Genomic DNA, 24,480 nt, shown 5'->3' with positions numbered 1-24,480 from the left:
TGTGACATTGCTCCCTTTAAAATATTGAACATTCCCGTAAACCTAAATAACACACTCAAGATTTCACAAACATGGAGGAGTTGGCGTTAGAGCGTTACTTTGATGAATCCATTGCAAATGTAAGCTTATTTTCCCTCACATCATTCAAGTAATCAATACAATGCATTATATGTACAAAATGAACAAAATTATGCAATACTGTTTAGTCTCTCTGAAGGACTTGCTTAAAGATATAATTAGTTGGCCCAGATTTATATATATATTGGCTGGATAAGCTTACAGGCAAGTAAACACACAATAAACAAAAGATCACAGCAGTTTGGTTTCTGCAAAGGAATTATAACTCTGTAACATGAATTATATAGGAATATGGAAATTTTATATTAGAAAGATGAAAATGGAATGAGATATTTTTAACCTTTAGTAAATTTGAGGGAGCATTAAATTCAGGCCATGTTATGGAATATTATTTTTGAGGGAGTATCTCAATCTTTTATGAATAGATAAATTGGACGTGTTTCACCTTATGATATTGCAATATTGTAAAAAATGTTTGTCAGGGTTATTTAGTTGATACACCTAACATCTTGTAAAAACTGGGCAGGTGAATATAATTCATTTTAATGAGAAAACTCGCAGACAAACATCAGTTACAGGACCCAGAAGGCTTTCTACTAACCTGTTGCTTATCACCGCCTTTTAATGAGAGAATAAGGCCACATGTAGCACGTTATATCGGGGGAAAAATAAAACGTTTTCTTGGCCTATCATTCACATGCAAATGATATTTTTGGACTGAAAAAAGGTTAACAACGGTCAAAACGTAATTGCCTGCTACCAAATATTTCTTGCATTCAAAATGCAACCGATGTTTTGCATCTGGACGCATTGTGTTACACTCAAACCTTTGAAGCCACAGTGGTTATTTTTTTTAACAGCCCAGATGTTGTTCCGCACTTGAGAACCTAGACCAAATGAGCAGAATGGTTTATGTTGTCAAAACTCCTTTGGTGAAGTGGTGAAATGACAAAAATATGCACACATTTTCAATGATTTTTACTTTCAAATTTTTTAATACGCCTCCCAAGGAATAATATTTTGAGGGGGGGAAAATAATTGTTTATGGCTTTCTCTCTCTGTGTCAAAAAGGTTCCCGGCCCCTGCTTTACAGTGTTACAAGTTAAATATGACACACATCTGTTATTATATTCCCTCCACTACGCGTCAGCAAATATATGTCATTTAGATTCTTACTTGGATGATGAGCGTAGAATACGTATAGTTTCAACTTTTTATTCATTCTTTTTCTGAACCACTTTTCCTCGGAATGGTCGCAGAGGGTACGGGAGCGTATCCCAGCTAAGTGCAAGAAACAGGCAGGGGACCCCCCCTGAATCGGAGGCCATCCAGATATATAAAATTATTTGGTTGATATTTTTCCAACAAATGAGGTGATGCGGATGTAGATATTATGATCTCATCATCTTATTTTCTGAATCGCTTTATCCTCGGTAGAGTAGCGGGGGTTGCTGGAGCCTATCCCAGCTGACTTACGGCCAGAGGGAGGGGACATCCTGAATTGATGGACAGCCAATCTCAGTGCACAAGGAGACAGACAACCATTTATGCTTATATTCATACCAACGGGCAATTTACAGTGTCCAATTAGCCATTCATTGGAATGTGGGAGGAAACCGGAGTAGCTGGAGAAAACCCACAGGCCAGGGGAAAACTCCACACAGGTGGACCGACCTGGATTTGTTCCCCGCTGTGAGGCCAACACGGTAATCACTCAGCCGTCGGCCCGCCCTAGATATTATTATTTATTTATTTTTTGATGGAATGGGCAAAATTCACGTTTTTAAAAAGCCCTGCTACCTATGGACATGACCTAGTGTGCAAAATAGCCCTTAGGGGCAATGGACATTTTCAGCACTAAATCCAATAAAAATGTATGCCAGAAATACCACAGGACAGGCTCGACTTTCAGCATTAGCTTCGATGGCGATAGAAAAAAAAAGAAAGAAAGAAAGGAGGATGGATATTGTGTACAGTTAAAAAGGATTTTTGGTGAGTAAAATATGGCTGTATTCCTAAATAATATTTTACTTGTATGAGGTTATCATTGATTATTTTTTATGTGTCGCAGTTGTAGATGCAGTAGAAGTTTTATAGCCATAAAATAGTTTTTGAGGGTTGGATTGAAGGCGTCGCTAGAAAATGCATGGACTGCCGCTGAAGTACATGTATGTATATGTATGTATAAATATATGTATGTACATAAAATACACGCATATATATACATGCATACACACACACACACATACATACATACATTTGGGGTCAGAAGTTTACATACACTTGTGAAGAACTTAATGTCATGGCTCTCTTGAGTTTCCAGTTATGTCTACAACTCAGATTTTTCTCTGATAGTGATTGTAACAGATACTTTGTCACAAAAACATTCATAAAGTTTGGTTCTTTTATGACTTTATTATGAGTTAATAGAAAAAAATAGTCAAATCTGCTAGGTCAAAAATATACATACAGCAACACAAATTAGCAATTTTGGATAAGATTGGATAACTTTATTAATCCCGTATTTGGGAAATTTTGTAGTCACAATAGCAAGAGGATGCAGGTGCCAATTTTGGTGACTTCGAAAGTTGTCAGTGAAATGAGCTTCATAGCATGGCCTCTTCTACTTGTGAGTGATTTTGAGTGACTACAGCTGGTGACCTCTCTGAGGCCATTTAAATAGGGCTCATTGGATGCAAATGCCCACAAACGCTACAATGGCAAAGTCAAGGGAGCTCAGCATGGATCTGAAAAAGCGAGTCCTTGACTTGAACAAGTGAGGAAAGTTACTTGGAGCCATTTCAAAGCAGCTGCAGGTCCCAAGAACAACAGTGCAAACAATTGTTTGTAAGAATAAAGTGCATGGCACTATTTTGTCACTGCCACAATCAGGAAGAAAACGCAAACTATCACCTGCTGCTGAGAGAAAATTGGTCAGGAGGGTGAAGATTCAACCGAGAATCACCAAAATGCAGATCTGCCAAGAATTAGAAGCTGCTGGAACACAGGGGTCAGTGTCCACTCTCAAGCATGTTTTTCGTCTCCATGGACTGAGCGGCTGCCGTGCAAGAAGCAGGCCCTTGCTCCAAAAGCGGCATCTTATGGCTCGACTGAAGTTTGCCGTTGATCACATGGACAAAGATAAGACCTTCTGGAGGAAATTTCTGTGGTCAAACGAAACAAAAATCGATCTGTTTGGCCACAATGCCCAATATGTTTGGAGGAGAAAAGGTGAAGCATTAACCCTAAGTACAACATGCCTACCATCAAGCACGGTGGTGATAGTATTATGCTGTGGGGCTGTTTTACTGCCAATGGAATTGGTGCTTTACAGAGAGTAAATGAGATGATGAAGAAGGAGGATTACCTTCAAATTCTTCAAGATAACCTACAGTAATCAGCCCGAAAATTGGGTCTTGGGTGTAGTTGGGTGGTCCAACAGGACAACGACCCCAAACACACATCAAAAGTGCTAATGGAATGGCCAAATCAGGCTAGAATTAAGGAATGTCCTGATTTAAACCCCATTGAGAACTTGTGGACAATGCTGAAGAAACATGTCCATGTCAGAAAGCCATTAAATTTAACTGACTTGCACCAATTTTGTCAAGAGAAGTGGCCAAAGATTCAACCAGAAGCTCGCCAGAAGCTTGAGGATGACTACCAAAAGCGCCTAATTGAAGTCAAAATTGCCAAGTCCCATGTTACCAAATATTAGCGCTGCTGCATGTATATTTTTGACTCAGCTGATTTGATCACTTTTTTCTGTTCACCCATAACAAAGTCCTAAAAGAACCAAACTTCCTGAATTTTCTTTGTGACAAAGAAGTGTCTGTTCCAGTCACTATCAGAGAAAATGTTCCAGAGAATTTCAAGAGAGCCATGACATTGTTCTTCACAAGTGTTTGTAAACTTTTGACCACAACTGTATACAAATTATATTTTGATATTAATACATTACGGTCTTTGGATATGCTTATAGCTCTAATATTTAATAACATACATTCAATGTGGTAGTAATAATGGAGTTGATCCTACTTTGCTGTTTTTCATTTAGCGTGGCCATGTCTGGTCTACATTAACCGCGATCTTCGATGGATTATTCTACTGCTCTCTGATAATAGCTCTTCTCTGCTCATTCTTAATGCAGAAGAATGATGATGAGAGACTGGTGCAATACAATAAAGGGGAAGTAAATATGCTGATTTTGTGCGCAGGTAATTGAGAGCTTTATCCCAAGTCAGGTAAATGCTTTTTGTCAGTTTTGAAAGGTGTCGTCCTGGCAGCACAAGAAGCGAGAAGTTTTTGGCAAACAAGGAACAGGGTGATGGGGAGTTGTGACTGCTGTTTTGTTTTGTACAAACATGATTTTGTACAAGGACATATCACCATAAGACAGACATGGGCAAACTACGGCCCGTTAGGCGTTCCAATGACACCCTTTCCAAAGTAAACATCAATGACCTCATTCAGTTCACTTCCACCTGCAATATCCTCGTTTCGCCAATAGAAGGCTCACTATTCTAGACCTTTGTTGGAGTGTAACTTTCCAGCTACCATTTTCTCAAAAAAACAACACAGTTCCCACTGAAATGTCAGTTTCTCTACTGTTTTAAAAACAGCAACTTGCACATGTATGCACAGCAGCAGTATAGTAGCTTAATTAACATGCCGCTGATCACCTAATTTAAAGACCGCTTTCTTTCGTTGAATAATGAAATGTTCTTTATGCTGAAAGTAAATTTAAAAATACATTTTCACCTTCTATTGTCTTTTTTCTTACATTTCAACCCCCAGGTTTGATAAATTACATTGCGTGTCCAAATGCTCCTGGCCCGGCCTCTCTGTCAAATTTTAGTATCCATTCTGGCCCGCAAGTCAAAAAGTTTACCCACCCCCGCCATAATACGATTTCCAAATTCAATGGCTATGACCATGTTGTCATCAATCTCCAAGACACTTTGTTGCAAACTGCGTGCTATATTGGAAAATCTCTTGCCGATTTTCTAGTATAGTTAGACCACAATCATGTCATTCACATGTCTAAAATGCCTTTCCTATTTCTGCATCTTCACCCTCTTGCTACAGTGACAATGAAATTTCCCGACTATGGGATGAATAAAGTTATCCAATCCAGTCCAATACAATCCAATCCAATTCACCCCGATTGCCGTCATTGTTCTAGGGGGAAATCCAATTTCCAAACCGCTCCGCCACAGTGTCCAGCTGTCTTGTCCTCCCAGAAAGCTCTTTTTCAGATGAAAATGACATTATCCGCCCGGTGCCCCTACATACGAGGGAAGTCCAACTTCCACTCCGGTTTTCCGCGGCGGTCAGCCGTGTTATCCGCCCTCAGAGCTCTATTTTCGCATTAGATTGATGGCGTCTCCCTGGGATTTTCTTTTCATATCATCAATGGTCTTCCACTACCGACTATCAGTGTAAATAGCATCAGCACATTTACATTTGTTAATAAGATCAGGAATTTTGCCATGTAAATCAACCACTGCCATGTACTAGTGTTTGTCCTTATGATTCAATACTGGGATGGAAAATGGCGATAAAAATGAAGTATGTTGTGTTAAACGTAAAGTTATAGCATCTGACTCCAATTCCTTAACTCTATCTTATGACGTCTAACAATGGAGCGTGTTCAGCATCGAAGTAGATAGACCAGCGTATAGCGAGTTAATCCACAGATTATTTATTCCTGACAAATTGATCCATACAGAGATCCGGTTCTCCCTCCCAAGTAATAAGTCCGCTGAGTGTCGCTGTGCCAAGCGGAGGATGAGAAAGACAACGTGCAAACCCGAGTTTGCCCAGTTATAGTAATACAAAAATGAATATTCATTCGCTGAGTCACTGAGATGCGGACTGGGGATGGGTATTCTTCCCCGGACATCACACTCTCCATCCTGGAATCCACATCGTCCCGGTCTCTATCTCTGCTGTCCTTTGAAATCCAGACCATCTGTCCAGCTCCTTGTCTTCTCTGTCCTTTGATATCCACACCATCTGTCTTCTTATCAGCGTGAATCCAACCTATAAAGAATGATCTCAGACAGCCTTTTGTTCATTGTAATTGAGTAAAGAACATCAGTTTAATCCTACAGTAGTAATATCAAAATGAAACAGCTACAATGAAATGAATGGGTAAAATATGTCATATTCTTCAGTTATGAGAGAGAAGACAAGATTTATATTAACCAATAATTGTCCAGTTCATACTTATCCCTCCATGTATAAGAGCACAGGATCAAAAAAGCTTTGTCATTGAAACAGACGATAGAAGATTGTGCAATCTCCCTTGTTCAATGAATATTTTAAGTATAACATTTTAGTGAGAGATGATGGATCAAAACTGTTTACCCAGGACTCAGGCTTTTTAACAGGGGAGGATGCAGACCTCCCGAACACACCAGGCCCACTCCTGCTGCGTTCCCTGAAGGCGAGCGGTGAGTTGGGAGATGAGCTGGATCTCAGCTTTCTGCCAGATGAGTTGAGTCCCAACACACAAGATACAGAAGGTAAACTAACATTTTAATTTTAATTGACAGCAAATGGTGTTGATTCATTATGAACATTTTTTATAGTGGGTTTTTCATTTTGAGACAATGACCTGTTGAGGTCAAATTCAGTTTTTTGAACTTCTTAATTTTAAATATTCTCTTACAGTTATAGTCACCATTATTGGTAATATATTTTCATAAATAAATGGAAAAAGATATTCCTTTCTTTTGGAAGATATTGAAAATGATTTATTTAATCTTCAATGGTACCAATGATGAGCATGTCTATGATCATTCATTTTTATTACAATTTTGGATTTTAGAAAAATTAAGTGAAAAAATATATTAATATGAATAAACTGTAATACAATTTAGACTCCTGAAAATAATATAGAAACAAAATAAACATGTAACAAAATAACTTTTTTATCACAATTATTTTAGGATAATGAGAAAACATATACATTATAGATCGATAGATAGATCGATAGATAGATCGATGGATAGATCGATGGATAGATCGATGGATAGATCGATGGATAGATCGATGGATAGATCGATGGATAGATCGATGGATAGATCGATGGATAGATCGATGGATAGATCGATGGATAGATCGATGGATAGATCGATGGATAGATCGATGGATAGATCGATGGATAGATCGATGGATAGATCGATGGATAGATCGATGGATAGATCGATGGATAGATCGATGGATAGATCGATGGATAGATCGATGGATAGATCGATGGATAGATCGATGGATAGATCGATGGATAGATCGATGGATAGATCGATGGATAGATCGATGGATAGATCGATGGATAGATCGATTGATAGATCGAGGGATAGATCGAGGGATAGATCGATGGATAGATCGAGGGATAGATCGAGGGATAGATCGAGGGATAGATCGAGGGATAGATCGAGGGATAGATCGAGGGATAGATCGAGGGATAGATCGAGGGATAGATCGAGGGATAGATCGAGGGATAGATCGAGGGATAGATCGAGGGATAGATCGAGGGATAGATCGAGGGATAGATCGAGGGATAGATTGAGGGATAGATCGATGGATAGATCGATGGATAGATCGATGGATAGATCGATCGATAGATCGATCGATAGATCGATCGATAGATCGATCGATAGATCGATGGATAGATCGATCGATAGATCGATCGATAGATCGATCGATAGATCGATCGATAGATCGATCGATAGATCGATCGATAGATCGATGGATAGATCGATCGATAGATCGATCGATAGATCGATAGATCGATCGATAGATCGATCGATAGATCGATCGATAGATCGATCGATCGATAGATCGATCGATCGATAGATCGATCGATCGATAGATCGATCGATAGATCGATCGATAGATCGATCGATAGATCGATCGATAGATCGATCGATAGATCGATCGATAGATCGATCGATAGATCGATCGATAGATAGATCGATCGATCGATCGAGCAGGCCATGTTATCCACCCATGACTGATAACATGGATGTAATCCACTGACCATCGCTTCCATATCGAAGCAGAAGGAAGCATTATAAAGGCGACAACTCCTCGATATGGCCTAAATGAGGAGATGGAAAGACTGTTACAGTGTTCCCCCGCTACTTCGCGCTTCAGTTACCGCGGAATCAGAGCTTCGCGGATTTTTTTCTGGAAAAATAAAAATTTAAAGATATTAATTTTCATTTATAAATTACATCATTTTCCAAGAGTTGGAATCAAAATATTCAATAAGAAGTAGTAATTGCATCAAAAAAAGGCCAAAGAAATGGTCAATAACATGGTGAGAGTTCACGAATCGCATTGATGACGTCATGGCTGTTTACAGGCGCATCTTCACCGCCCAAAAAAACAATGTTCACAACTCCCAATAACGATGTTTCTTACATGCAAAAAACTGCAGAAGATCCTCCATCCGGACTACTGTGATGTTTTTGCTTTGTGGTGCTTTTGTGCACGTGTTATACGTTTCTTTAAGCATTTTTAAAGGGGCACGCCTACTTCGCGGAAATGCAGCTATTGCGGGGGGTCCCGGTCCCCATTAACCGCGATAACCGAGGGAACACTGTACTCCTATGGATCGAGGGAGAAGAAATTCCAGGATATACAGTGAAGGAGTCTGAAAAAGAAGCTATTGAATGCTAAATGGTTTTGCACTCATAATTCCAAGTTGTTTTGATGTGTTTATGTCCATGTATTCCAATCCTCCGTCGGTTGTCTGTCACCTGCATAAATAGAATTTTTTTTTGAGTTTGTGCGTCTGATATGCTTGAGTTTGATATAATTGGTAAATAAAAATAGTTTACAAAAAAACCGCTACATTTCATTGTAAATATTTGTAAATCTATTCAGAGTGACTAAAAGAAAAAAAGAAATTACCCAATGAAAATTCTGATTCTGTAGTCCAACATAAATGTGGATGATTATTAAGACCAGAGTTATCTTTGGTAAGGAATTTTGTGTGTTTGATGTTAGGAGATTCCTGTGTGAGCTGCAAGCAAGCTTTCCCATCATCATCATCATCATCATCACAGTTGCCTAAAAATGCCTCCAGTGTCTGCCCCATGACCCCCTTGCTTCCAATGCCCCCCATGGCCGCCATGACCCCTATGACTCCAATGACCCCCATGACGGAGAAGTCAGGGATCATCCCCCAGCTGCAGTAGGTCTACCATCATCTTGTTGGATTAGTACGATTCTGCTAAAGTTGTTGATCATGTGTACAGGAACATTGTCTCCACAGTCACTCTGGGTTGTCCGTTGGACCTCAAATTCATCGCTCGTCAGGCTAGAAACGCCGAATACAACCCTAAGGTAAGCCTGCGTCATTGATGATTTTGGGGGGTGTTTTGAGAATTCTCGCGATCCGATGTTTCGGTGCAGTGGTGTCAAATTCATCTTTGTCTCTGGTCACATTATGGTAATGGTTTCCCTCAGCAAGCCATTTAAAATAATCCCTCTAATATCACGGATAATGTACACCAGACATGGCCATGATAATAAAAAAAACCTGAAGTATCATTACACCCATTATTACTACCATACTACAGGTTTTCACATCCATACAAAAATACAAGTACACAAGTACAAATATCAGACGTAATTATTAAAAATTGCAGTTATAAGCAGATGTTGGGGTTATTCTGGGACACCATTATAAATGTGAGCATTAATCATTCTAATTACCGTATTTTCACGACAATAAGGCGCACTTAAATGTCTTAAATTTTCTCCAAAATAGACCGTGCGCCTTATAATACAGTATGTATGGAAAAAACTGAAAACCAAAAACGAAAAACCACCACTGTCGGATATTAAAAAAAACACAAACGCCTGAACTGAAACAATACTGTTAAATATGCAGATGCCATCTTAGTTTACAAAATCTTCCATCATATAGCTCCTCCCCATTGCAAGATTTTATACAAAAAAAATCCAAAACATCAACAATGGCTGGCTCTAGAGGTGACTGTGTAGTCACTGTAGTGTGTGCTTCATACCTGGAAGTCAATAACAATTACCGTATTTTCACGTCTATAAGGCGCACTTAAAAGTCTTAAATTTTCTCCAAAATAGACAGTGTGCCTTACAATGCGGTGCGCTTTATAGTCATGAAAACACGGTATATATTAATTTGTTCATGCAACGGAGACAAACGCTCAGTATAACCGTCACCGAAGGACACTTCCCCCTGCAGCTGGCTCCGAGAACGTTTAATTGTTTTGCCCTATTCTGAGGACTATTGACCTGACATCTCACCCAGTCCCGAGCTTCGAGGACTGTTGATCTGGGTTTGCAATGAAGATCTGTGAAGGACTCTTGAATTGTTTTGATTCCAGCAGATGGCTATCAAACAACCTCCGGGAATACTTGCTCGGTTTACCTAATATGGATTTTTTTTGCCGAAATGGAGGCTTGTTTGTTTAAGTTGTTTTTTTGATAACCTTGTAATTCTTTTGATTGGATTTCTTAAAATTGGCAGGAGATAAATTCGTTTTTTTAGAATAATCTGTGACGGGACGAAGTCAAGATGGATTCTCCTTGCATGTAACGCCAAAGATGTGCCCGATGCCTTCGTTGTATTATTTTATATTATATTAAAGATAACAAAAAATGAACCTAACAGCATATAGAAATATGGTAACAAATTAATATCTAAACTTACTCTATGTATAAAAATATTGTAAATACTTTAAGTACTATACTCATAGCAAAAAATACTTCCTCTCTCCTTTATATAAAACCAAAAAAAGTAGGCTGATTGGAGTTTTAGTCCAAGTCCTCCTGCACAGTCAAGACCTTAAAGAGCAGCCCCCTTTCAGCGAAGTATAACTTCACATTCGGGATGAAATAGTTTAAGAAAAAAAGTCCTATGTGAAGGCTTTCGTGATCTCGGCTTTCTGGTTGCTCATCCAGTAGATAGGCAGCAAGACTTTGATCTTATTTTTTAAAGCATGAGGACGGTTGAACTGGCTTTAGCATGAAGTCAGCGGCATTCCCACACATGATGACAATCCACACGTTCAGTTTATCTTTGAATAAAGATGTCCGTGAACTTAGCCTCCTCCTAAAAAGGCCTGTCTCATCCATGTTAAAAATGTGCTCTGGGAGATAACCAACCAATCATTCTCTTGAATTACGTGAGGGAACCCTTCTTCAACAGTGTTTTACTTTGTTCAATGTATGCATGAAGAAAAGGTTAATGAGTACAAAAATTATTAAAGTGGCGCTAGAGGTAGTCTCGCGCCAGAGTGCCGGCATGATGTTTCCTATTGGTACATCCGGGACCCAGCTCTCTTACCAGCGATTTACATATTTTACATAACAAGGTTGGCGGAGATCCATATGCACCCATCAAAAGAACCACATGTGGCTCCCGAGCCATATGTTTCCTAGCCCTGCATTAGATGATGCAGAATGTTAAGAGGCATTTGCAATGCCGATTCGAAATCTATACAATGCTGGCAAAGCCTTGGCGTAGACTTTCTGTGTGCAATGCGAAATGTAATCCGAAGAAAAGGAACAAAGTTCTTCTCAGCAGTTTGTATTGTTAGGCGCGTCATTCTTATTTGTCAGGTTTACCAATTGGACATTTGCAAAAATAAAGAAAAACAGTTCTGTTGAAGAAGATCGATCGGCCGATGTCTTCGATCTCCTGGAATTCTATAGGCTTGGTCGCTCTTTTTATTCTTTCAGCCCGAGTTACAAAATCATTCAAACTCTAATGGGAGGGTTAAGCAAGAAGTTTGGACAGTGTGGTGTGAGCCAGCCAGCCTTCCCTTGTTTTTTCCAGGGGGGCCCTCCAATTTAAATGCCAATCTCGCCAACTAATTTGAAGAGCGGCACGCTTTTATCTTAGTCAATGGCTGACTTAATGGCTACAGTAGAGTTGAATGATTTTTATTGGTGTGTATTACATGCATGCAGCTGGCTACCATCCAAACAGTCAAATATGTGATGGACACGTTAAGTTCGCCAAAACAATATTCCCTCGAATATCATGGATATTGTAGACCAGGCGGCCGCGGCAGCAGCCATCCACTCTTGCTCGTTTTGTGTTTTGGCTGCAAGTATTGGTTGCCAGATTTGGTTTGTGGAAGGGGACCAACACAATCTACTAGAATGTGTTCAAAGGGCTCCCCCATAATGGTAATTGGATGTAAAGGAGCTAGAGCCGCAGCGTACTATGTGGTGAATTAACCAGCCCTATCAAACAACCTGGGTGGAAACACGGTGTCTGATGAATCTACTTCTTGTTTTTTTCGAGCCTGCGCTTGAGTGATGGCACACACGGGGAACACATTAGAAAAACTTTTGGGAAGCGCATCGAGACATGAAATAACAGGCTGCTTTAGGACCTCCACCACAGGCACCACTCTGTCCCCCCCCCCCCCCCCCCCGATAATGTCGTTCGCTAAAAGAATATCCACCCCTGCCACTGGCAAACTTGAGGTTACCCCTACTTTGTATGTACCTTTGATTAACTCACACTTCAAGTGGACTTGATGTAACGGGGCGGATATATAACCGCAACCTACTCCCGTTACCAACACATTGGTTTCAGACTCACCAGAAAAAGGCAGGATACCAGACAACATCAGAGACTGGTTTGCGCCGGTGTCCTGTAATGTACGGACCAAGCGAGCTTGTTCTAAATCTGAAGGGAGAGAGACACACCCACTATACAAATAGGGCATGTACCCCTTATCAACTATGTCCTTCGAGTCACCTGACGATTTAACATCAGAGAATGTAGACTGCAGATGCAGTGTCTGAACCATTCCTGTCCCTTTCATGTTCAAATCCTTCACCTGGTCCTTTTTCTGATGTTTTTTCCAGGAAAAGCAATCCACTCTAAGATCCCCCTTTCCATGGCAAAAATTACAGCTACACGTCTCGCACTGCATGACAGTTTCGATTCCAAGAGGGTGTTACTGTCTTACCAAGAATTGCAGCCTTACTACCCGGATTTGAGTGAGTAGAGCTCCGGTTATCAGATCAAGTAGACCCAAATGAGATTTTGTGCGTCAGCAAGTAGTTATCGGCGAGAACGGTGGCTTCTGATATCGTTTTAAACTTGCGCTCGTTTAAGTGGGCTACAACGCGTTCTGGTAAATAATGTTTCAATTCCTCGATTAGTAATAAATCAGCAAGTGTTTCAAAAGTGGAAACTTTGCTTACCTCGCACCAACGTTTAAAGAATACTTCTTTTTCGTGGCCAAACTCAGCCACTGCCTGTCCAGGCTTTAATATGTGATATTTGAACCTTTGGCGATATGCCTCAGGCACCAGTTCATAAACGCGTAACACTGCTGCTTTTACCTTATCATATACCAGCCCGTCTTCTATCGATATTGTACTCAAGGCTTCAAGACCTTTTCCAGACAGTTTACTTTGCAAGACTAGAGCCCAACCTTCTGCTGGCCATTTATGCGACTGTGCCATCCGTTCAAATGCACTAAACCACACCTCGACGTCTGTCTCATGGAACTGCGGTACAAGAGGAAGGCTTTTACTGACATTAAACCCCCTACTTTCTACCATACTGGAACTCTGTGTGTGTTCAACTTCCAGCCTTTTTAGTTCAATCTCCTTCTCTATTTCCTTGAGGGCTTGCTGATGGGCATTCTCCCTATCCTTAGCCTCATACTGGAAACGTAAAATCTCTGAAGCAATATGGAGATCTTCCCCAACAGGTACAGTACAATTTCCCTCTGGTTTACCCTTTAAACCAGCCATGGGATTAAAACCCTGAGTATGGCGCCAACTAGTGGCAAAGGATCACCATTCCTAGATAAAGCCCTTACATTAGACGTGACACCATCCCTGCCTATCATCTTTTTTCTTCCTGCCTGATTCCTCAGAATCAACCAGAGATTGAGAGGAAACATCCGCGGATGCTCCCCCTGTGGCTCCGAAGTATTGCTCTGCTATTAATATCTGTATAACCACTTTCTTCAAATTAGCTAGCCTGGTAGTCATGGACAGAGTGAACCCTAGATGAGTGGCGAGATCTACCAGATCTTGTTTTCTTACACTGGTCAAGCTGATCTACAGTGCCAAGTTGAAAAAGGAACTGCTCTGCATATAAGTCCATCCTGCTAGTTACAGCACTCCTCTACACCGAATGATAGCTAATAAATGTGCCTACCTCAGCACTGCTTGCCCAGCCTTCAACGGCCGACTGTACATGCAGTCTGCACCACCATTGACCAAACTGCTGCCGTGATAACAGATCTTAATGCTCCCGAACAAGCCCCCACTTTGTTACGACTCCTCCTGATGATAAGATATACTGGGGAGTCGCAACTACCACAGCTGAAGGATTCAGTCAATGATGAGTCAGACACACACTGCAGGTAGCCTTCAGTGATAATGTATTAACAACAAAGTCCACCAAAACATGGGCTATGGGATAACATAGGGGAAGCAAAAGATACTAAAGTGACACTCTCAAATAAAAACGGTAAAAATCTTCCTCCAAGACAGGTGTTCAAATGTACACCCACAAAAATACAGAAAATAAGGCCAAAGGGTGCTACTGTCAGAACTGATGTAATCAAAGTCTAGATAGGGGAATAAACTGTTTATGAATGCAACGAACTATATGTATACCCCCGGGTGTTTAAACTTATCTCAAGTCCCCCTATGCAACCCAAAATCATTAACTTTGTCAACATAAATACTCAATATAACAAGGAGTAACATACTAACAATATCAGGTAAAGCTGGGCCAATCAAACTTTACTTAACACTAAACAATGTGTTTTCTAAAGTAAGTAAGGACTCCACTGCCTCAGCATTTACAGTCACAGGTAGTCAAGGGGGTCAAAGTCAAGAATCAAGAGTGAACTGACAAATAAATGGGTTTAAATAAGGACGGAAAGTGAATCTTGATTAGAGGGATGATAGGGAAGTAGTCAAAGCTGTATAGGCCTGGGCGGGGCTTTGCCACAGGGGTGGAGCCACAGCTCCATGTACCTGCAGATGAAAAGAAACCACACACCCTACTACATAGTGTGTGTCCAGGCTGACAGCCGTAGCAATTGATTGCAGTTGTAAGAGAACAGATTGGTGAAAAGGTGTTCTCTTGGTGGGTTGGAACGAAAACTTGCACCCACTCGGCCCTCTCTGGAATGAGTTTGACACCTATGCTTTGGATGATAAGATTCCCTCACATCTTCAATCTCCTGAACAAACTCTGCAACATCTTTTTTATGAAACTTGATGCCTTCCACAGATTATTTCGCATAATCTTGTGTGCAAATTCTAATGCACATAAATAGTAGTTGGCTATGTTCAAAACTACAATCAAGGGGTATTGTCGTCCAAAACTATCATTCAATCCTGGTAATTTAGGCATTGGGGTGAGCACTTTCCTCCAAGTCTCTGACCACTCGCCCATGGTCCCTGCTGACCTAGTCAACTAATCAATCTGATAGACTGGAGGTGGGGCGAAAGGTGACAATTGCAATGCAAGACTAGGACAACATTCTGCAAAGATGGACAAGCTTTGGAGTGTGCAACACATTTCCACGTGGACAATCAATTTTCTGCTTCTTAATTTTTTTCTTTCCCCTACTAAGCCCATCTCGTCGTCTTACTTCTTTTGAAAAACCACACCTTCACCCTGCCTGTCATCACCGTCGTGAATTAGTCCCTAATGAATAATAAGCATGCAAAATGTATCCATGTTGAAGCGCAGGAGACCAAGAGGAAGCTAACGGTAGGCAACAGAGAGGGAGAGACCACATGAACACACACCTAATAAACACAAACTTAAGAATTCATACAATAACAAACATTGATGTGTTATGATTTCTTTGTAATTACATTTTTCACCCATCTTATTTCTCGCTACTGGTTCTCACCTGTTTAGATTCAACTTGCCCTTCGGCAGTGCTGGTTGACATACATTTTGGGGAAAAAAAATCCAAAGACGATTGCCTTTGACCACTTTTAATTATGTTTCTTCTAAGCAACAGACAAACGTAAGAGTGGGCGATCGCACTACTCGTGAACAATCTCTGGATGTTTTTTCTAGGAAGACAAAACGTCTGTTAAATTTCTGCCGCATTTGTTTGATTATTGCTGATGGAATGCTCGCAGCTTCCTGCTCGTCTGTCTTCTCGTTATATTCCTCCTGCATTGGCAAGTGTTACATTAACTCTAGTTCCTTCAGCTCCTCCATTAGGAGTTCATTTTTGTGCCCCTCGGCCAACTGGTCAATTTCGCCCTTGAGGACCACTTCTTTTAATTTCCACTTGTAATTTTCTTGGGGGGCTTCATGATAAAAACAGAAGAAGCTGCATTATCGATAAACTCAACAACAACAAAAAAACACAGAACTCCATGACGACGAATGGCGATATAAAGTACATAAGAGAATCTTGAAACACGGATAATGGCTCGTGTGAGACAGCCAATGAGAGCCCAGTTGATGTAGCGAGATTGTAAAGTATAAATAAATTCATCTGCAACAATTTGAAAATAAAATAATGGATATGGCTAATGTATTGACATTTGAGGGGATTTCGCAAGCTTTCGTAACCTGAACCTTTTTTACAAAGAGACATTCGTCAGTAGAAGTACAGTGTATTGGTGTTCTTAATTTGCGCTCAAAGATTTTGTGATATAATTGACAAAACATAGAGAGGACATTATGAAAGCGTCAAGGTCAATTCTCTTTATTGGCAAGAAAAGAGAGGACTTCAGACCATCTGACTCCTGTTTAAAAGCGGTTTCTCTTCCGCAGCCCAAAGCGGGTGTTAATTTGAATATTCATGAGTGGGTTTCAGTTATAAAGGAATGTCTATATAAGGCGTGTGTTGTACCCCTGAATTTACGGGGTAGCTGTATTTGCCTTTAAAAGACGGGTGAAATAATCAGACAGGTCCTTTGTTGTGTTATGTTCAAGCCAACTTCAGTTATATCAAAGCAATTCCCACAAAACATAATATACAATAAGACCCAAATATATACATAGTAACATATTAACAACCCGTTATAATCCAAAACAATGTACTTGTTGCATAAACGATTATAATTTATGAGTATTGTAACTTGTTATCTTTTGTTCCGGCCGTCATATACTGCGTACTATCATGCTACCGTTATAACGGCGGCCGAAGGTAGCTTGCTGTAAACAATACACCCGAGACTCGCACATTCACGCACACACATAAAAAAAGTAAACAACCATCACTAAGCATTACGTTCTTTCTCACATGCTAACTATTGTCTCTTGCAAATCCCACACTCAATCAATCTTCAAAACAAAGCAACATACCTTTAAAAGACGGGTGAAATAATCAGACAGGTCCTTTGTTGTGTTATGTTCAAGCCAACTTAGTGGAGTGTCTGACTACCCCGCTTTTATTCTATACCATTACGTAATCGCTGCGTATTTCGCGCGTACCCATTACGTCATAGCTGCGTATTTCGCGCGTACCCATTACGTCATAGCTACGTGTTTCGTGCACGCTTCGCGCGTCATAGCTGCGTGCTTTGCGCACGCTTCGCGCGTCATAGCTGCGTGTTTCGTGCATGCTTCGCGCGTCATAGCTGCGTGCTTTGCGCACGCTTCGCGCGTCATAGCTGCGTGAGTCCCTTTTCAATTTAACACCTGCACTCATTTATAACTTCACTTACTTCACCCTGTCACACGTGCGAGTCTTTTACTTGACTTGATGTAGCACTTAGGCATAGAGAATTCTTGTGGTATCTTTGAAGCTTCTTGGACAGCCAGGCCTTAACAAAGAAGGAATTATGGGTCTCACCACTCAAGACAAGTGTGGAATCATGCACCACATAGAAGACTTGAGTGATAATATAAACAGAATACATGTTTAGTAGTAATGTCAAAAGGTTTTATTGGCTGGTGAGGATAAACTTTAAGTATATAACAAACCCAAGTGTGAATCTTTTTTTCAGCGCTTCGCTGCCGTCATCATGCGGATTCGCGAGCCCAGAACCACGGCATTGATCTTCAGCACAGGAAAGATGGTGTGCACCGGCGCGAAGAGGTTTGTACCATTGAGATGGATGGGAGGAGGGAGGTTTCAGTGCTGATTTGGCACTGGTTTCTGCGCCAGCGAGGAGCAGTCACGACTGGCAGCCAGGAAATTTGCCCGTGTGGTGCAGAAGCTGGGCTTCCCTGCACGCTTCCTGGAATTCAAGATTCAGAACATGGTGGCTAGCTGTGATGTTTGCTTCCCCATAAGGTTGGAGGGCCTTGTTCTCACACACCAGCAGTTCAGCAGGTACTTTTGGAACTCTTGCCTCTTTTAAACATATTTTTTGTTTTAACTTTTTAAGATTGATCGTGCAAAGCAGGAAAACTCATTCTAATCACTTAAAAGTTTTCCAAATTAACTTGACTCCTGGGAACGCCTGTTGGAGTCCCTGTAAGAAAGAGCTTCGATTCACACTTCCTACAGAGCTTCTCTCATGTCTGGGAAGAGGGGAGTGGTCCATGTTCCACGCTGCTATTGCCAAAGCAGAAGATCAGAGCTGCGGCCGCAAAGTGGTCGGTACCTGTCGCGGAGGCAACCCCAAAACTTGCTGGTGGACACCAGCGGTAAGCGATGCCGTCAGGCTGAAAAAGGAGTCTTACCGGGCCCTTTTGGCCCATGGGACTCCGGAGACAGCAGATGGGTACCAGGTGGCCATCAGCATGCGGTTTTGGCGTCTCCGAAGTAAAAACCAATGCATGAGAGGAGTTTGATGAGGCCATGGAGAACGACTTCTGGGTGGCTTCAAGAAAACTGCTGTGGGGATGGGGCGCTGCTGACCTTGGCCCGGGATGTTGTGAATCGGTGGGCCGAATACTTTGAAGACCTCCTCAATTCCACAGACACCTCTTCTTCCCATGAGGAAGCAGGGACTCTGTGGCGGACTCACTTATTCATCTCTAGAGTTTAAATCACTGAGGTGGTTAAAGAGCTCCTCGTGGCTCTGGGGGTGGATGAGATCCGCCCGGAGCGGCAGCGAAGCACTGGAAAAATTGGTAACACACTTTCACACTTGGGTTTATTTTATACTTAAAGTAAAGTTGTGGTCAAATGTTTACATACACTTGTGAAGAACATGTCATAGCTCTCGTGAGTTTCCAGTTATTTCTACAACTCAGAATTTTCTCTGATAGTGATTCGAACAGATACTGTTTTGTCACAAAAAACAATCATGAAGTTTGGTTCTTTTATGACTTTATTATGGGTGAACAGAAAAAAAGTGATCAAATCTGCTGAGTCAGAAATATACATACAGCAGCGCTAATATTTAGTAATGTGTCCCTTGGCCATTTTCACTTCAATTAGGCACTTTTGGCAGCCATCCACAAGCTTCTGGCAAGCTACTGGTTGAATCTTTGACCACTCCTCTTGAGAGAATTGGTGCAGCACAGTTAAATTTGATGGCTTTCTGAAATGGATTTTTTTCTTGAGCATTGTCCACAAGTTATCAATGGGGTTTAAGTCGGGATATTGGGAAGGCCATTCAAAAACCTTAATTCTAGCCTGATTTAGCCATTCCATTACCACTTTGATGTGTGTTTGGGGTCATTGTCCTGTTGGAACACCCAACTACGCCCAAGACCCAATCCTCGGGCTGATGACTTTAGCTTGAAGAATTCGAAGGTAATCCTCCTTCTTCATCATCCCATTTACTCTCTGTAAAGCACCAGTTCCATTGGCAGTCAAACAGCCCCACAGCATAATACTATCACCACTGTGCTTGATGGTAGGTATGGTGTACTTGGGGTTAAAGGCCTCATATTTTCTCCTCCAAACATATTGTGGGCTTTGTGGCCAAACAGCTCATGATGTTTTGAGTGTGTCATTGTGCAACACGGATTCACACTAATTCGTGTTGCTGTATGTATATTTTTGACCCAGCAGATTTGATCACACTTTCTGTTAACCCATAATTAAGTTATAAAAGAACCAAACTTCATGAATGTTTTTTTGTGACAAAGAAGTATCCGTTCCAATCCCTCTATCAGAGAAAAATCTACGTTGTAGAAATAACTGGAAACTCAAGAGAGCCATGACATTATGTTCTTCAAAAGTGTATGTAAACCTTTGACCCCAACTGTATATCCTCACCAGCCAACAAACCCTTTCAACAGTTTCTAATGGCTCTGGATGTTGTGGGGCTTTCTTGGTTGACATGCCTCTGCATCGTTGCGTGGACATCGGGTACAGTGTCCCTGGACTGGCAGACCGGGGTGGTTGTTCCCCTTTTTAAAAAAAAGGGGACCGGAGGGTGTGTTCAAATTATAGAAGAATTACTCCTCCGCCTCTGCTGGTGCTGGAGAGGAGGTTCCGCCAGTAGGTCAGATCTCGCATTCAAGAGGAGGAGTGTGGTTTTCGCCCTGACCGTGGCATAGTGGATCAACCATCCCCAACCAGTCTACATGTGCTTTGTGGACCTGGAGAAGGCGTTCGTTATGTCCCCTGGGGAGTCTTGTGGGGGGTACTCCAGGAATATGGGGTCCGTAACCCTTGATACGCAGGGTCCGGTCCCTTTATGACCGGTGCCAGAGTCTGTGACAAGCCTTCCCCAGACAAGGAGACTAGTTTGTGACCAAAGGGGTGTGATTCGCTTCTGCCTGTCTCAACAGTCAGGAACAAAGCCACCATTCCTCTTTTCGTCATACCTACTGAGATGATTGAATTAGCTCTGTAAAAGGCAAAGTACTTGAAATTCCACAGATGTCCTGTCTCCAAACCAGCAAACAACTAAAAACTTACTTATTTGAAAGCAATTAAAGAATACACGTGACTATACAAATGTTTCCCTTCAATATATTAAGTTATATATTTTTTTCTTTTTTAAAGTTGTGTTCCCACTAATGTTGTTGTTTTTATGACTACATAGTTATGAACCTGAATTGTTTCCGGGCCTCGTCTACCGGATGGTGAAACCTCGCATGGTTCTACTCATTTTTGTATCAGGAAAAGTTGTTCTGACGGGTAAGCGGATTTTTTCTCTGCTCGTTTAATTGGCTGTCAATCATATAGTCACACCACAACAGGTGCCAAAGAACGAGGTGAGATCGATGAAGCCTTTGAAAACATCTACCCCATCTTGAAAGACTTTCGGAAGCAGTGAGGATTGAAGATGACACTTCATGTTTATTTGTAAATATTTCCTATCTGCTATTTTTTGAACGGTAGGCCATATAGATATTCTCCAACGAGAAAAGGTTCAAATCTTTGCCCCGTCTGCTATTTAAAAAATGTTTTCATTTTTTGGAACATTCCTTTCTAGAATATTTGTGTACCCATTTACTTATTTTTGTTGTAAGATGGAAATAAAATTGGATAATAAATTGATGCCAGAACTCTCAAATCAAAATGAAATAACATACAAGGCATCCAAAAAGGAAATCAAGTAGAGGCAGTCAAGTTATCATAAATCAAAACCCTTTATTGTTATCATACACAGCTGCATATAACGAAATTGGAGGTACTAGTCCACAAAGTACGTTTCCCCAGTAAAAAAAACATAAATAATAATATAAAAATATATAAAGTCACATCCCGGCTAGGTGAATACTAAAATATTGCCCAGTCCAAGATATTGCACATTGTTATTGCACACCCCGAAGTTATTGCACAGAAGGGTAATGCAAGTTCAGAGTCCTGATGGCTATGGGGAAAAAAACTGTCCTTCAGTCTATTTGTCCGTGCTTTGTGAGACCTATAGCGTCTGCCAGAGGGCAGCATCTGGAACAGGTTGTGACCAGGGTGGAATTGGTCCCTGACAATGTTCTTGACTCTGGTGAGGTAGCGAGGGCTGGCAATGTCATCCTTTGAGGGAAGAGAGTAGCTGATGATCTTTTGGGCAGTGTTGATCACTCTGCATGGCCTTTCTGTCTGCTGCCGTGCTTCCAGCGTACCACACTGTAGACACAACACAATGCAGTATGCCAAGATTCTCTCAACAGTGGCTCTATAGAAGGTTACCAGAAGCTTAATGTCCAAGTTGTTCTCCCTGACTACCCTCAGGAAATTCCTTGCCTTCTTCACCACTGCCGTGGTGTTGGTAGACCAGGAGAGCTTGTCCGTGATGTGTACCCCCAGGAATTTGAAGGACTGGACCCTGTCTACGCATACTCCATTTATGAGGAGTGGGGCCAGATCTGTGCTGCGTTTGCAAAAGTTCAGGTTTATTTCTTTAGTTTTTGTGGTGTTTAGTGTGAGATTGTTCATTTAACACCACGAAGACAGTTTGTTGACCTCATCTCTGTACGCAGACTTATCCCTCCGGACATGAGTCCGACCACAATGGTGTCATCGGCAAATTTGATTGAGTTAGACTGGTGGGTCAGTGTATAGTCATGTGTACAGGGAGTACAGAAGAGGACTCAGTACACAGCCTTGAGGGAAGCCAGTGCTCAGTGTAATGGAGGAAGAGAGGTGGGGACCAAATCTAACAGTTTCATCATCATCATCATCCTCCTCCTCCTCCTCCTCCTCCTGCTCCTCCTCCTCCTCCTCCACCTCCACCCGTATGTTAAAAAATCTCTTTGAGCACAGTAACTGACATTACCACTTAGAATACTCAAACTAAGGTAACACATTAATTTTCCAAGAATTGTAACTGTTTTAGTTTTATTTAATGCATTTTTGGGATCTTCCCATTGGCGATGGCTCTCGCATCAGGCCAAATGGGCCTTTTCTTCTAGTCTTAGTTCTTTCTAGTGGCTTGTTCCAACACACTATTATTGTGAGCACAAAAAAATGCGGCAGTAATTAAAAGCATTTTAAAAAATTAATTAAATTTTAATTTGTTGAATTAACACAGGCGGGCCAGCAAATTGAGTGGTTAGCACGTCGGCCTCATGGCTCTGGGGTCCTGGGTTCAAATCCAGGTTGGTCCACCTGTGTGCTGTTTGAATGTTACCCCCGGGCTTGTGTGGGTTTTCTCAGGCTACTCCAGTTTCCTTCCACATTCCAAAAACATGCATAGTAGGCGGATTGAACACTCAAAATTGCCCATAGGTACAAGATGGTTGTCCATCTCCTCGTACGCTACAATCAATTGGCCACCATTTCAAAGTCTCCCCCGCCTTGGCCCAAAGACACCTGGTATAGGCCCTGGCAACCCCCATGACCCATGTGAGGATTAAGCCGTTCAGAAAATGAATGAATGAACTTTGCACAATAAAATGGATGCTCTAAATTGAACAGTCTAACTGCATTTGCAAGACATGGGTAAGAACAAACAGTAGATATTAACCAATAATGCAGCACAATTTATGAAAACTAAGAATTAGTTTTTGCAGAGTTTAGATTAGATTAGATAACTTTATTTTTCACGTATTTAGGAAATCTCACTGTCACAGTAGCAAGAGGGTGAATACAGACAGAAGATTAGAGTGGCCTGTAGGTGTCAACGTGAGTAAACCAACCATTAGAGACAAAGTGTAAAAACACTGGCGCCAAAACTATCTCTACTGCCTTTTTATATCATAATTTTTCTTCATTAAATCATAATTTTTCTTCATTAGAATGCATGAATACTCTCATTGATACTCATTAATTAGCAACAGTGAAATAATGTTCTCAAAAGAATTCAGACTTTTTTTACTTTCAAAGTGATGAGATGAATAATAAATACTTACATTTTCATGTATTTTTACTTTTAAATCCTGAGTATTGCTCTCAAGGAATAATGTTTGAAAATATGAATTGTTTATGGCTCTCTTCGTCAAAAAGGTTCCTGACCCCTGTGTTAAAGTATCAATATACTACAGCTGGAGTAAAGAATCACCTGGCCGCATGGATCATCAACTTCCTCACTGACCGTCTACAATATGTGAAGCTTCAGGACTGTATGTCTGATGTGGTAGTTAGCAGCACGGGGGCTTCACAAGGCATGGGGCACTCCTTACTCCTCTTCACCCTCTACACATCAAACTTAAAACGCAATACAGACACCTGCCACCTCCAGAAGTTCTATGACAACGCCGCTATTGTTGGATGAGTGATGGATGGGAACGATCTAGAGTACAGGGGAGTCATCACAGCCTTTGTTGACAGGTTAATACGTATTCAAGGACAAAACATAATTAACATCAGTCTGTGATTCAGATGTTTTTTAGGCCAGCAGAGTAGGTCTTGGAGGCCCTGTCTGCCCACCGGTATTTGGTTGAGGCGAAACAGCGTTGGACCGAGGTGCAGGGAAAATGGTGGACACAAGCATGTACGGGAGCACTAACCTGACATTAATTAACAAAAAGGCATTTTACAAAAATAAAGCCTTAATACACAAGCAGAGGAAATTTGACAACACAATCAGCAAGGAAAGCCGAATATTAATAGTTGCAGGCTTGACCTTTCTCAGTTC

The 24,480-nt window shown here is 41.2% G+C and overlaps 1 protein-coding gene across 1 annotated transcript; it reads left to right on the top strand.

Moving 5' to 3' along the window:
• On the top strand, window positions 1-21,461 carry tbpl2 (TATA box binding protein like 2). The gene is made up of 8 exons (XM_077731336.1): window positions 1-119; window positions 6,455-6,608; window positions 9,100-9,286; window positions 9,351-9,438; window positions 18,058-18,149; window positions 18,219-18,386; window positions 21,004-21,098; window positions 21,161-21,461. The coding sequence occupies exons 1-8, from the start codon at window positions 72-74 to the stop codon at window positions 21,235-21,237; spliced, it is 909 nt and encodes a 302-aa protein (XP_077587462.1). The 5' UTR covers window positions 1-71; the 3' UTR covers window positions 21,238-21,461.
• Window positions 21,462-24,480: the final 3,019 nt, after the last annotated feature.

The sequence above is a fragment of the Stigmatopora nigra genome, chromosome 13 (assembly GCF_051989575.1).
Source record: "Stigmatopora nigra isolate UIUO_SnigA chromosome 13, RoL_Snig_1.1, whole genome shotgun sequence".
Lineage (NCBI taxonomy): Eukaryota > Metazoa > Chordata > Actinopteri > Syngnathiformes > Syngnathidae > Stigmatopora > Stigmatopora nigra.
The sequence above is the reverse complement of the archived record's forward strand: the minus strand, read 5'-3'. Positions and strand labels throughout refer to the sequence as shown.

Bases quoted from the DNA above. Each gene is read 5' to 3' on its own strand.
- tbpl2 (XM_077731336.1), top strand. From the start codon at position 72: ATGGAGGAGTTGGCGTTAGAGCGTTACTTTGATGAATCCATTGCAAAT. The intron at 18,150-18,218 runs GTTTGTACCATT...TTTCTGCGCCAG, and splicing joins GTGTGCACCGGCGCGAAGAG to CGAGGAGCAGTCACGACTGG. The intron at 21,099-21,160 runs GTAAGCGGATTT...ACACCACAACAG, and splicing joins AGGAAAAGTTGTTCTGACGG to GTGCCAAAGAACGAGGTGAG.